We start from the raw sequence: 12,999 nt of genomic DNA on the forward strand, positions 1-12,999 counted from the left end.
TCTATCATGGAGTCTTCCCCAGTCGGGTTCTGACCCTGAAAGCAGAGATCAGTTTCCCGCCTGTCCTTCCTGAAGCCCATGGACCCTTCCCCATTTGAACACAGACCTTTAACCAAAGTGGCTTTTAGGACTAGCCAGGAAAACTGCCTGTTTTTAGAATAACTTCTGTCTATGAAAAAAAAACATGATCTAAGTTCCAAATAATGTAACTCTTCACAAACACCCAAATTTCAGGTATGAGACATGATTTCAGCACTAAGGGGGTTGATCATATAACTGGGGAAATAAATGATACACGTAAGCCAGGAGAGGTCAACCCATGACGTGATCAAGTGCTATTATACAAGCACGGACACTCGAGGGGCTCAAGAGCCAGAAGAGTGGGTCCAGGCCGTAGAATCAGGTTGCAAAAGGTTTTTTGACATCATGTTCAGAGGGGGCAGGCAGGATGGGGAGATGTTTGTTCCAGTGACAGACATTAACAGGAAGCATATCATGTGAGGAGCGGCTGAGGGGTCTGGGCATATTTTTCTGCAGAAAAGAAGGCTTGGGCAGCCTGTTCCTTTATGGCAGCATGGTGGAGCACGCGGAGCAAGGACTTTAGAGGCAGATAGGCTTGAAGTTGGTCCAAGCTCTAATTTTACTTACTGTGTGATCTGGAACAGGTTAATGAACTTCTCTGATCTTGCTTTCCTCTTTATAAAATGGAGATAGAAATGCTACCTGTGATGAATAGGACTGATAATAAGTTAGAAAACACAGCGCCTGGCGGGTGGCCATGAGTTCAACAGAAAGGCCTTCCTTGGCCGGGCGCGGTGGCTCAAGCCTGTAATCCCAGCACTTTGGGAGGCCGAGGCAGGTGGATCACGAGGTCAGGAGATCGAGACCATCCTGGCTAACATGGTGAAACCCCGTCTCTACTAAAAATACAAAAAACTAGCCGGGCATGGTGGCGGGCGCCTGTAGTCCCAGCTACTCGGAGGCTGAGGCGGGAGAATGGCGTGAACCCGGGAGGCGGAGCTTGCAGTGAGCCGAGATCGCGCCACTGCACTCCAGCCTGGGCGACACAGCGAGACTCTGTCTCAAAAAAAAAAAAAAAAAAAAAAAGAAAGGCCTTCCTACCTATCAGAGCAAAGGGCTATGCACTGAGCGATGGTGCCCTTGCAGGCCACTGTCTGACACTTTGTATGTCAGCACGCATAGAAAATGATAGCAAACCCACTAGGCTGCTTACACCTGGAGACCAGCCAGGGAGCTCTTGCTGCTGCAGACTCTGCAAGCCACACCCAGGCTGAGGACACCGCTGTCTGCACACTTATACCTTATTGGGGTGTGCTGGCTGAAAGGGGCTCCTGCCCTGTGGGAGAAGCTGGACACAGGGACCCTGAGAGCTCTGTGTAATATTGAGATGTTGGTTAACAGGGTTTGGTTGGAGAAGCTGGCATTTGGGCTGGGTCTTGTGAAGATGGCTAGGATTCAGGATTGGGTAGGAAGAGAAAAAGGAGGGGTCATTTTGGATGACAGTTATCTCTTAGATAATCATCAATGCCACTATGATTCTTATTGGCCAAAGGGAGTGAGCCCTCGCTCCAGGTTGTTGTGGTCATCAAATCCTCTTCACCCCTTATTCTCATCTTGAAGCTTGGGAACAATGCGGCCCCTTACCCCAGCCATGACTGTTTTCATTCCAGACGCTGCTCAGGCATCTGTGCCTGAAGGCCTTTAGCGTAAGGCTACCAGGAGGCAGGAGGTCAGGCCAGCTGGGTTCTTGGTTACATTTCTCTCTTTGTCCCAGAGAAATGTCCCTCAGCCTCCTGCCTGTGGTGTGAGGGTTTTCCCTACCCATCCTGCACTGTAGGGGTCTAGAGAGAAGCTGCCCTCCAACTCCCCAGGGGTGATGGCTGACTGTCAGAGGCATCCCCTGGTGTAGCGCTGTCCCAGGGTGTGTGCCCCGCTGGCAGTGACTCCCCAGGGAAGGAGGAAGATTGACGCTTCTCCATCCAAGACTGAGCCTTGTCGACAACAGGCAAGTCAGCTGCAGGGTTGGATGGAGGAGCTGAAAAGGGAAGGTGTGCAGGAGACCCCTGGGTTGCACTGAGCCTCAGGACACTCCAGAGGGCCTGCAGCTCTAACACAGTCCACCTGAGAAATGGCTGCAGGAGATTTACAGCCTCACAGCATTCCCCAAGAAGCTTAAGACCCAGGTTAGGATAAAATGTCTCCATCATAGTACACAGGGGTTGGGGCAGGCAGGAAAAAAACAAAAAAACAAAAAAAAACCCCATTTGAAGAAATGAGAGTATTTGTACGCTCACAGAAGGGGCTGCTGGGAGGCTCCTGCCATCTGCCAGGAAACAACCTGTGGCTTCTTCAGAGACACAGCCGCATGCGTCAAGCCACAGGTTATTTTAATTGTTATTTATTTAGCAAACACTCACAGAGTATGCTAAGCACTGTTCTAAATAGCTTTCACGTATGAAGTCATTTACTGGTACTGATCAGTTTAGCTACACACACACACATATATACACACATACACACACCTATATACATATATATACATACATATATGCACATATACTCATTTAATTCTTATAACAACCTTGAAGGAGGTGGAATTAATTATCTCTCCCATGTTACAGAAGAAACCAAGTAATTTGCCCAAGGTCTCACGCTGGTTAGAGACAACACAAGGATTCAAACCCGGGCAGTCCGACTCCAGAGTCCATGTTCTCACCTACTTCTAACAGTACTGCCTCCAAGTCTTCTTTAGAGAAGTGACCAGTGTGCCTTAATGGACTCTTAAGTACCCCCTTTTTCTCTTCCACATCCTCCCCAAATATATGCTCAACGATAATTGAAAAAGCAGCATTATTAGTAAGTAGAGCAACCTGCTTCTAGGTGGAGCTCCCGGGGGCCCCAATCACTGATGTTTTCCCCACTCCCCTCTAACCCGCAGATGCCCACAGGAAATGGTGAGAAGCACCAGTGACTCTGAAGGCCCCATGTTTGTTCATTCAACAGATACGTACTGAACATTTACTACCTGCCACACGTATTTCCTTGGTGCCAGTGAAGTCGGGTTGAAAAGAAAGACATGGCCCCCTTTCTCAAAACACTTGCAGCCTGCCCCTTGGGATGACAGGTAGTTTAACTACACAGATCACCCTTGTAGTAGGAAGAATCCTAGACAGGGCAAGCGCTCAGAGCTCATAGAAGGGGCATCCAAGAGGGCTTCACTTAAGCAGGGATGGGGATTGGGGGAGGTTAAGAAGGACCCATCTTGCTGGCATTGTGAAGGATAGATTGACACAGAAACCGGAGGGAAAGAGAATAGTTTTGAGATTGCAGGAAGGTAAAGAATGGGACAGCAGTGTATTTTCACAGTGGAAAACTACACAGCGATTAAAATGAACAATTACAGTAAAACAGAACCAGCGTGGATGAATGATTCCATTTACATCAGGTTCAAAAACCTGATGTCAACTAGGCCATCATGTTTAGGATGTAACACAGATAGTAAAACTGTAAAGAAAAGCAAGAAAGTGGTTACTGTAAAAGTCAGGAGATCTTTGGAGAAGCGTTTGGGAGGGACAGAAGGGGGTTTGTGGGGTGCTGGTAGTATCCTATTTTTTTGACCTGGGTGTGGTTACATGGGTGTTTGCTTTTCTTTGTACTTTTCTGAGCGTTCACAGTTTTAAGGGGAGCAGGGATAAAAATGAGAACAAAAATGAAAGAATGGAAAGCCTGAACAAGGGCAATGACTGCAGAAAGAGAAGTTTCTTCGGTGACTTATTGTGCTTCTCTTTATTCTAAAAGCCTTTTTTTTTTCCATTTTAACATTTCTGAAATTGGGTACATCCCACCATCGATGGCCTTTTAGATGTGATGGAATGTGGGCATTTTGGGGCTCCCCACTGTCCTGGCTGCCTTCCTCTGGGTCTCTGGCCTTCCTAGAGGGAACCACCCCAGAGTGGTGACTGGCAGCAGCCTGTGGCCCCACAGCCGTCAACAGGGAGAGGAAGGGGAAAAGCGTGTGGTGGCCTCTGGTGCTGTGCTGCTGATGGCAGGAAACCTAATGGAGGCTCACTGGTCTGAATCAGGCTCCAAGCCCCGCTCCACGAGTGTCTGTTGACACTGACAGGCTGCGGCTTCCCATCTGCTATGTCCCTTGGTGACCTGGCCCACCTCGTGGTGAGATCTGCATGGCTAGGAGGTGGAAGGACAATTGCCAATGGGCCGTGCGTGAAAGAAATGTCCAGGGACCTGTGAACCAGCACTGGCTTAGCTTCCTTCTGAACCATGTCTGGGCAGAACTCACTCTTTCAATTGAAAGATGCTTTTAGCGTCAGTTTAGTCCAGATGAGAGTTGCGTTATGGGGCTATGTAGGGAGGTATCAGAGAGAGATGGGAAAGAGTTGAGGTCAGATTTCAGAGGAACTTCCTGGTGGCAACTACAGTGCCATGAGACACCTACTTGGTGTAAATACCATAATTCCCTTCCCTAGAATCCTTGACTATTCAACTAAATGATGCCTGGAGGCTTTAGTGCATCGCACAGAGCGCGTCAATGGAGCACACAGGCTTACCCTGCACTGTCTCATTAAATCATCCCCATGTCCAAGAGGTAGGCACTGTTTTGCTATTCCCATCTAAGGATGGAAGACATAAAACAAACAAAGGTCACTTGCATGTGCCAGGGTCACACAGTGTTAAGGGGTGGGTCAGGACTCGATCCCATCTCTGAAGGTCCTTTACTCCCTGGCAGCACTGCCCAGTCGTGTGAGGCTCCAGCTGTCCCTGAGAAGGCTCTGTCATCTTCTAGTCTGTTCTGTACCTCTTTTTCTTTTTTTCCCCTTGCTTTTCATGAGCTGTATATCCTTCTTTTTCAAGGAAGGATTGTCTACTTCCAGAGTGCTACTGTCTGGGCCCTTCTCTTCCAACTCCAGGGAGTTCCCTCCAGTAATGAGCAGAGAGCAACCACTGTGGCTTGATGGTTTGCCGTGATCTCATTTGATTCTTCTTCCCGTCCTTGGCCCCAAGCCTGGCCAGTTGTGCTAAAAGTAGCACTGACCCAATCGTGGTCTGTCCAGGGGCCAGGACTATTTTGACTCTGTCCTCAGGAATCATGTGGTCTGAGGTGTGTACAAGCTGGACTGCTCCCATGACCACTCAGATGTGGTGCCAGGAATGTTCTGGCCGACACACCTGTCCCCAAAGCTGCTAAATGCTGCTACTTACCCCGTGGCCCCCCGCGTGTGTCCTGGGATACCGGTTCCGGGAGGGACAGGTGGTGACGACCTGCACCAGGGAGCGGTTAGGGGCTTTATATCCTCATTCGTAAGAGAGCGACCAGCCGGTTTTGGGTGGCACTTGCTTCTCATAGCTCCCCATCAGACTGGAGCATGTTAATCTGTGTATTTGTGACATCCACTCCGAATGGGGGCCCAGCAACAGAAGCCTCCTTAGAGACAGCAAACGTTATTCTTCCAAGGAAGGCTGGAGGATTTCCTCCTCTGGAGGCCGTTAACAGTAGAAGAACTTTTCATCCTACTGGCTTAAACATAAGTCAAGTCCTAGTGCAAGGCTCCTGCCTGGAACGTCATCCTCTCCTCTACTAGAATGGCTTTGCCACTCTTCGAAGTCCAGCTGAAATCCCCTTCCCTAAGGACTTTCTTCTTTTGTCACCAAAGGGGTGCTTAGCACGGACTTCCCATTAATAGAGAGGCTTTTTCCTCCTTTTATTCTTTCCGTCTAGTCTGTGGGCTCTTAACTTCAGATACCTTTTGCTTGCCGGCACCCAGGATGCAGCAGATGCCCTGCATTTGTGGGCTGGTGAACCGGCACAGCCAGGACGGCCGCTAGCTCTGCTCAAGAAACCAGTTTGCATCTCCTTATTGTGCTAGTTCATTCCTCAGTTCCCTACACAATCCTTCAACATTGGCCTCTTTGCCTGTCTGCAAACTGTGCCTGGTCTGCACACTGGGAATAAACAATGTCTAATAAGATGAGGTCCCTGCCTGAGAGAAGCTCATGGCCTAGTGGGGGACACATATCTTGCCGTCTAGTGGGTGAAAAGCAATCATTCAGAGGCCACCATGACCAGCTTTGCCTTAGGGAGTTGGGAAGGGCCTCGCAGAGGCTGTGATCTGTGGCAGGCCCTCACAGAAGCTCAGAAAGGCACACGAGGACAGGCGGGAGGAAGCGCGCTCCAGAGGAGGGCCAGCACTTGTGAGGGCATGGAGGCACGAAAGGCCCTCGGGCCCGGGAAGGCCAAAAAGTCACCATATTTTTGCTGCATTTTGTCTACAGACCGGCTGGCTATGGAAAAGGAGGTTGCTTGGCTCTTTCCCACAAATAGGGAGGTTGGAGCCAGGCACTAGGGCTTGACCCCACAAGGTGTCAGAGTTCTCAGAGTCCCTGCCCCCTGGGGCCATCTGCACTCCCTCCTCCCGTCCTCCCTCTGCTCCTTCCCAATTCGAATAAAATTGCCTCCTGTAAGGCTGATGTGCCTTCTTTCTTGTTAGAATCTTCATATTGTATGAATCCCAAGTCCCAGCTGCCTTGGCAGGGTGGTCAGGGTCAGAGGTTTGCATTAAAGCAACACATGGTCCTGATCGCTTCATGTCGGGGATGCTGAGGCAGGGAAAAGGCTGCTCTCCTTTTCCACCGATAATGAGAGTACTGCCAAGGCTGCTGATCGCAACCTTTTCCTCAGAAAGTTTTAAGCACCTTCCAACACTGATAATAACAGTATTGGTACCTTTTATTGAGCGTTTTACAAGTGTAATTTCACTTATTTGTTAGATGACTTGATGATGTATAGTTAAGTGATATGCCTGAGATTTCATAGCTAGTCATAATAGAGCCAGATTGTGAGACCTCCCATCTCGGGGACCCTAGACAGCTCAAGCACCACTTTCTAATACCGCTCCAATCAAAAGGAATGATTTTAGCCTGAGGATGCTGGATGGCTTGATCTTCTGCCATAAGAGCCCCCAAACCTCCTCTAGCTTCCAGGACAAAACTGTGCCTTATTCAGATGTTCGCCACACCTTAATTGCACGCCTGCTGGGTGCCAGGCACTGGGCTGTGGGCTGAACAAGTCCTAGGAATGCATAGACTCAGCCATCATGTGGCCTCCCTCCTGATGGGGTCAGGACCCTCTTCCCACTGACACCGAGAGCCTTTTCATCCTTTAATGTGACCTGTTCTGTCTTCCCCACCGCTCTGGCCAGCACCTGTTTCTCTCCTCCTTCTTAGCCTCTACAGTGCTCATCACCCAAACCACAGCATCGAGTGCTCTGTTTTTGCTTTCCTTCACTCAGCAGGCATTGGTATGTCATTTGTATGTGGAGGGCACTGGGGATACATTCAGTATCCTGATGCCCTCATGAATCACAGTCTGAGAGAGGGAGACAGACATGTAGTCAGTGCACGGGCTACAGCATGCGGGGGACTGGGAGAGACACCTGCCCCGCTCTCTTTCTCACCTCCACTCAGTCCTGTAAAGTGGCATCGCGAAGCAGTGGAAGAAAGACTGGACCCAAATCAGAAGATCTGAGCTGGTGCTACCATCTGCGGGACACTGGAGGAGTCATTCCGTCTCTTCATCTGCAAAGTGGGAGTAACAATGCCTAACCTGCCTACCTTTCAGAGTTTTAATGATGTGCTTTATTAAAGAAAATTATGATTTTTTTCATGAATAAAATGCATGAAAGCATTTTACAGGTTATAAAGCACTATACAAGTGGTACTTATTATATTTCCCTTCTGTCTCCTAGCAATGCCTAGCATAAATCTGGGCACATAGTAGATATTCAGTAAATATCAGTTAACTTAGATTGATCCATTCACCCTGCTTATCACCTTCTATGGACGTTTGAGGCCACTGGAAACCCTAACACTGACAGTGCCTGCTGGGGGCAGCAGTGAGGATCAAGTGAGAAGGATGTGCCTTGGAAGCTGTCAGTACTGAACCATCCTGGTCTTGGGAGACCTCCCTGGCTCCCCATTGTGTGGGCTCAGTTGCGGGCTGGCCAGTCTGGGATGTGGAGTCTCGGGCATGGGGCAGCCTTCCTCCAAGCCCTAGGTCCATTCTCTGTGGGGAGCAAACGTGACACTTCCCCAATTTTGGTTCCCAAACCACTCGGGCTGCCTGGCTCAGGATAGTGTCCATGGCATGGGCACAGTCTCTCGGCGGGGCCAGACCAGCATGTGCCCAGCCCTCACTAGCCTCCGCCTCTCGTTTCAGCACCCCTACCCCACGGAGGACGAGAAGAGGCAGATCGCAGCCCAGACCAACCTCACCCTCCTGCAAGTAAATAACTGGTGAGTTTACACCATCTGCACACAGGCTGCCATATCCAGGGGGCACCTTCTGGGCAGGGGAATGCGTAGCAGAGAAAAGAGACTCCCATGCCAGGATCTGCCTCAATCTCAGCCCAGCTACCATGCCAGTCCCGCCATTTGGGCTAGAAGCAGAAAGCAAGAATCAACACTGGCACCTGTGGCTTCATCTGCAGCTTCTCAGCGCCCTCTGCTGGGACATGGTGTCAGGCACATCCCTGGAAGCTCCTTGAGGAATAGAAAACCCACGCCCACCTAAGCCCCCAGCCCACCTGCACTGCAGAGAGAGACAGGATTGCCCGCACCCGTGTGCTGGAGGCCAGTGCTCATCTGGTCTACCCCACCCCCATGTGAACTGAAACTGAAACGTGCTGCAAAGCTGGGAGTGGGGAGAGGGAGGAAGAGTAGCCATTCTGACCCCACAGGGATGTCAGCGTTCCCAGTCTCTGTGCCTGGCTGGGCTGTCATGGGGAGCTCAGAGAGTGCGGTCTGGCCGGATGGAAGTAGACCCGAGTTGAGGGCCCTGATCCAAGCCCTCAGCCCTCTGGAGAGAAGTCAGAGGTTAGTGCCTATGACTACCATGCTCTCCTCCCCTGTTCAACCTGGAAGGTCTTGAACAAGGATTTCTGACCCCCCCCCCCCCTGCCTTCTTCCCATATGACTTTGCAGTTTCCAAGCCCCAGGAGATTTCATGAACTTCTCAGTACCCAGGGCCCTTCTCCCTGCTGGGCTTTTACATCCGGGATGGGAACCCCGATCTGCTCTGTGAAATGGAGTCTGAAGGCAGCTTCACCCTCCCTACCCCCCACCCCAAGGCAATGCAGGCGGTGACTCACCAGGTCTCCACTTTACCTCTGGGCAGGTTCATCAATGCCCGGAGGCGCATCCTGCAGCCCATGCTTGATGCCAGCAACCCAGACCCTGCTCCCAAAGCCAAGAAGATCAAGTCTCAGCACCGGCCCACCCAAAGATTCTGGCCCAACTCCATCGCTGCAGGGGTGCTGCAGCAGCAGGGCGGTGCCCCAGGGACAAACCCCGATGGTAAGAACTGGGGCTGAGCGTACCCTGGACAAGGCCTGAGGGTGCTTCTGGAGCTTCTTTAGGTCAAGCTATGCAAAGATTCAAGGGCTGTCTCCTTACCTGGGCTCCCATCGCTGCTCTGTCACAGCAATTATCCCTCCCCAAAGCCCTAAAGAAGGGGCTGTTTTTGAACATAATTTAACAGACCAGATGCACTCTCATAAAGACAAGTGGCAGCTGGTCGTCACGCAAGTCAGTGACTGCTCAGCAGAGCCCCCTATGTCCGCACCCATCTGAGTTCCTTAGCACCAGTCAGTATCTGCACAGCTCCTCGGGAGCCAGGGCCATCTATAAATACCAAGGCAGGCAGCTGGCTCGGGAACAGAGGCCAGGAAGAGCTGTTTTCCCAGCCTCTCCATCACACCCTCCATATACACTTTTCTAATTGCCAGTCGCCTAGTGCACAATGAATAATTCAATGAGCCAGACATTTTATAGCTTGGCACATGAAGATAGCTCTGCATGGGGAGTGGGGTGTAGGTGTGTGTGTGTGCACACATAACCTCATGCACACGTGTATGCGTATGGTTGCACACAGGTTCCTTTGTGCTAAGCCATCATCTTATGGGTTATGATGGGGAAAAAAAACGATTTAGGGGACTAGACCAACCTGGGAGAGAATCCCAACTCTGTCATCACTGACAATGTCATCTTGAGCTAATGACTTAACTGTCTGAGACCCTGTTTCCTCCTCTTTAGAATGGGGATAATAATACCTGAATTGTTAGAATTGTTAGAAAGTCAAAAGTGGTCAACACATAAAGAAAATGCTCAGTGAATGGTGGCTGGGAGTGCTGCTTCCTGAGATGGGGCAGGAAGTAGCTGACAAGTGAATGGATGGGAGACTTCATACCAGGGCATTGTCCAGCTCAGACTTGGGCAGCCCTAGAAAGGAGAAGTTCACTGCTCTATGAGCCAGTCCATTACACCCTGTCCAACACAGAGGTGCTGGCCCTGACCGGCAGCCCCTGCCTCGTCCTGACCCTTGCTTTCTCTCATGCAGGTTCCATCAACCTGGACAACCTGCAGTCCCTGTCCTCAGACAATGCCACCATGGCCATGCAGCAGGCTATGATGGCTGCACATGATGACTCATTGGATGGGACAGAAGAAGAGGATGAGGATGAGATGGAAGAGGAGGAGGAGGAGGAGCTGGAGGAGGAGGTCGACGAGTTGCAGACGACGAATGTCAGCGACCTGGGCTTGGAACACAGTGACTCCCTGGAGTAGTCGGGCAGCCCAGATGGCACTGATCATCGAGCAGGAGAGGAGTGTCGCCGGGAGGCCTTCAGGGTGGGGGGGAAGGGGACGTGGGCAGGAAGCACCGAGGGAGTTGGGCCCTAGCTTCCCCAAATCAGTAGCTTGAAGAAAGGCAGAGGAGACACCTGTTCCTTCCCAACCACCGAGCTTCAACGAGGACCCCAGTCCCACTTCCCCGGAACTGCCGAGGACTCTGTTTGGCGGGGCCAGTCGAGCAGCCTGTATGGAAAGACAGCAGTGAGATCTGGACTCACCAAATCCCTGAGGACAGATGGCACCCATGGCCCCCACCCATGGAAGGACTTGAGTCGTTTACAAGCCCTGCACTGTGAGGCAGATTGGTGCTGTTCGCAGAGTGGGCCTTTGCTCCGGGGGCAGACTTAGAAGGAAGGGGAGAGACAAAGGGGGACTGAGTTTCATCCCCAGAAGATTCTCAGCTCCTTTGACAGACATTCAAGGGCAGGAGGGAGCCCCAAAGCATAACCAGTGGCCAGAGGAGTGGGAGGGCCTGAGGCATCACATCTTGCAGATCAGAATGGGATAGAATCCACCGGGCTCCGGCTCATCCCTCCAAGGCCCTGTCTCTGTGCACAGCAACCATGGACATGGGAGAGAGGGATGGGAGGCACAGTCCCCTTCACTCTCTCCTGGAAACAAATTGTAAGCTGGTGGGCTCAACCTGTGGGAGGTTAAGAGGAGTCCCTTCTGGGTTGACTCCAAGAGCCAAGGAAATGGCAGACCCTGGGCTAGGAGCCATATCAAGGTGACTTTGAGGCCACAGCTGTCCCTAGGTGGTCACACAACTCAGCTCCTGTAACAATAGGACAATGGTGTTTTACCCTAGATGCTCCCACCCTCAGTGCTCCAAACCCTCCATAGACCTTCAGAGAAGGTGAAAACAGGTTATCTGGGAATCTTTCCACCCAGCGGGTCGCCACGGCCATCCCTCTGCTCCCAGGCTGGCTCCATCAGCCTCCAGCTTCCTTTCTTCATTCTGTCCTTCAGGGAAGGCAGAAGAAACATTGGAAGGCATCCAGTCCAGTGGGAAGCCAGGGGTTGGAGAAGGTGCTACATCCCCCTTCCCATCAATATCCAAAATGTGGGGGAGGGCCCAGAGAATGGCACCCAAGAGCCTGTGGGGGTGCCCACCCCACACACCCTGCTGTTCTAACCCTGCTGTCCACAGCCCTGGAGGAACTGGGGCCCCTGGAAGGAGGAGGAGGCTCTCCACTGTCCACCCTAACACATACCCTCCCACCCACCTTCCAGACCCCCTTGGTTGGCACCCTCTCCTCCTGTTCCCTCTCACCCCATGGCTGTGAATGACAGGACTGGTCACATGTGTGTTTTCCATTGGGTTTAATTTAATGGACGTGCAGTTTCATTTGTAAATTGTGCATTAGCCATCTCCTTCAGTGGCAGGATGGGAGTAGCGACCTGGCTCAACTGGAGGGGACCCGCGGGGCTTCCCCTCTGGGGCTTCCCCTCCCCCACCTGCTTGGGGTAGAGCAAAAGGATGGTCACTCTTCCGAGATCTCCCTGAAATGAATGTATTTCTCCCCCAAAAGAGCTGATATTTAATGTTTTAATAGGGATTTTTGAGAAACAAATAACCTTATTTATAATCTGGGTGATCCAATCATTTTTTACTCCCTTTTGATGCCATACATAGAGGAAAGTCTAGCTTTTTTGGCGTGAGACTTTTGCAATGTGCAGTGGGATAAAATGCATTTCCTTTTCTGGTTCGTTTCTCTTGTTCACACACACACACACCCCCCATTCCACTCACCACCTGGACAGGTGTCCCCCAGCACGGGCACACTGGCACACAGGTGCCCACATCTCTTCCTCCCAGCCCCTCCACCTGCCTAATGTTATGCAACCTCCTTCTGATGTATCCACCAAACCAGTACTGAATGTGGCCGAGACGTTTTCAGTAAATCTTATTACCTACCATAACCCTGGTGCACAATTCTCTTTCTGTGGTTGCTGTGGCAATCCTTTGCTCTTTTCATGGGACCCGAGGCCAGACAAAATTTGGAGGCCTCAGTATACACCTGACTACCCAGGGAAGGGGACAAGGTAGATGTGCGTCCTGCGTGAGCTCAGCTGCCCTGTCTGGGGAGGAAGAGCCAAGTTCGGCACACTCACCTTGTGTGTGGCCAGTTGTAAGGCAGAGCTAGGGAGAGAAGGCAAGGAAGCTCTGCACTGCCCTCTCCTGGCAGCTTCCCCGACGGCAGCGGAAGCTCAGAATCCGGTCCCTCATCTCATGTCCACCATACTCCACCTCCCTCAAAGGCTTCTGCCTTC

General features: G+C 51.4%; 1 protein-coding gene across 4 annotated transcripts in view; it reads left to right on the top strand.

Moving 5' to 3' along the window:
• The window catches only part of PKNOX2 (PBX/knotted 1 homeobox 2), a 268,399-nt gene extending 255,755 nt beyond the window's left edge, over nt 1-12,644 (top strand). The window contains exons 11-13 of one of the 4 annotated variants that reach the window (XM_025358003.1): nt 8,255-8,331; nt 9,212-9,390; nt 10,433-12,644. In XM_025358003.1, the coding sequence (XP_025213788.1) occupies nt 8,255-8,331; nt 9,212-9,390; nt 10,433-10,659 (483 nt within the window). In that variant the 3' untranslated portion in view covers nt 10,660-12,644. The remainder of the gene's footprint in view (nt 1-8,254; nt 8,332-9,211; nt 9,391-10,432) is intronic. The other 3 variants (XM_025358005.1, XM_025358006.1, XM_025358004.1) reach the window with 3 other exon arrangements.
• Nucleotides 12,645-12,999: the final 355 nt, after the last annotated feature.

The sequence above is a fragment of the Theropithecus gelada genome, chromosome 14 (genome assembly GCF_003255815.1).
Source record: "Theropithecus gelada isolate Dixy chromosome 14, Tgel_1.0, whole genome shotgun sequence".
Taxonomy (NCBI): Eukaryota; Metazoa; Chordata; class Mammalia; order Primates; family Cercopithecidae; genus Theropithecus; species Theropithecus gelada.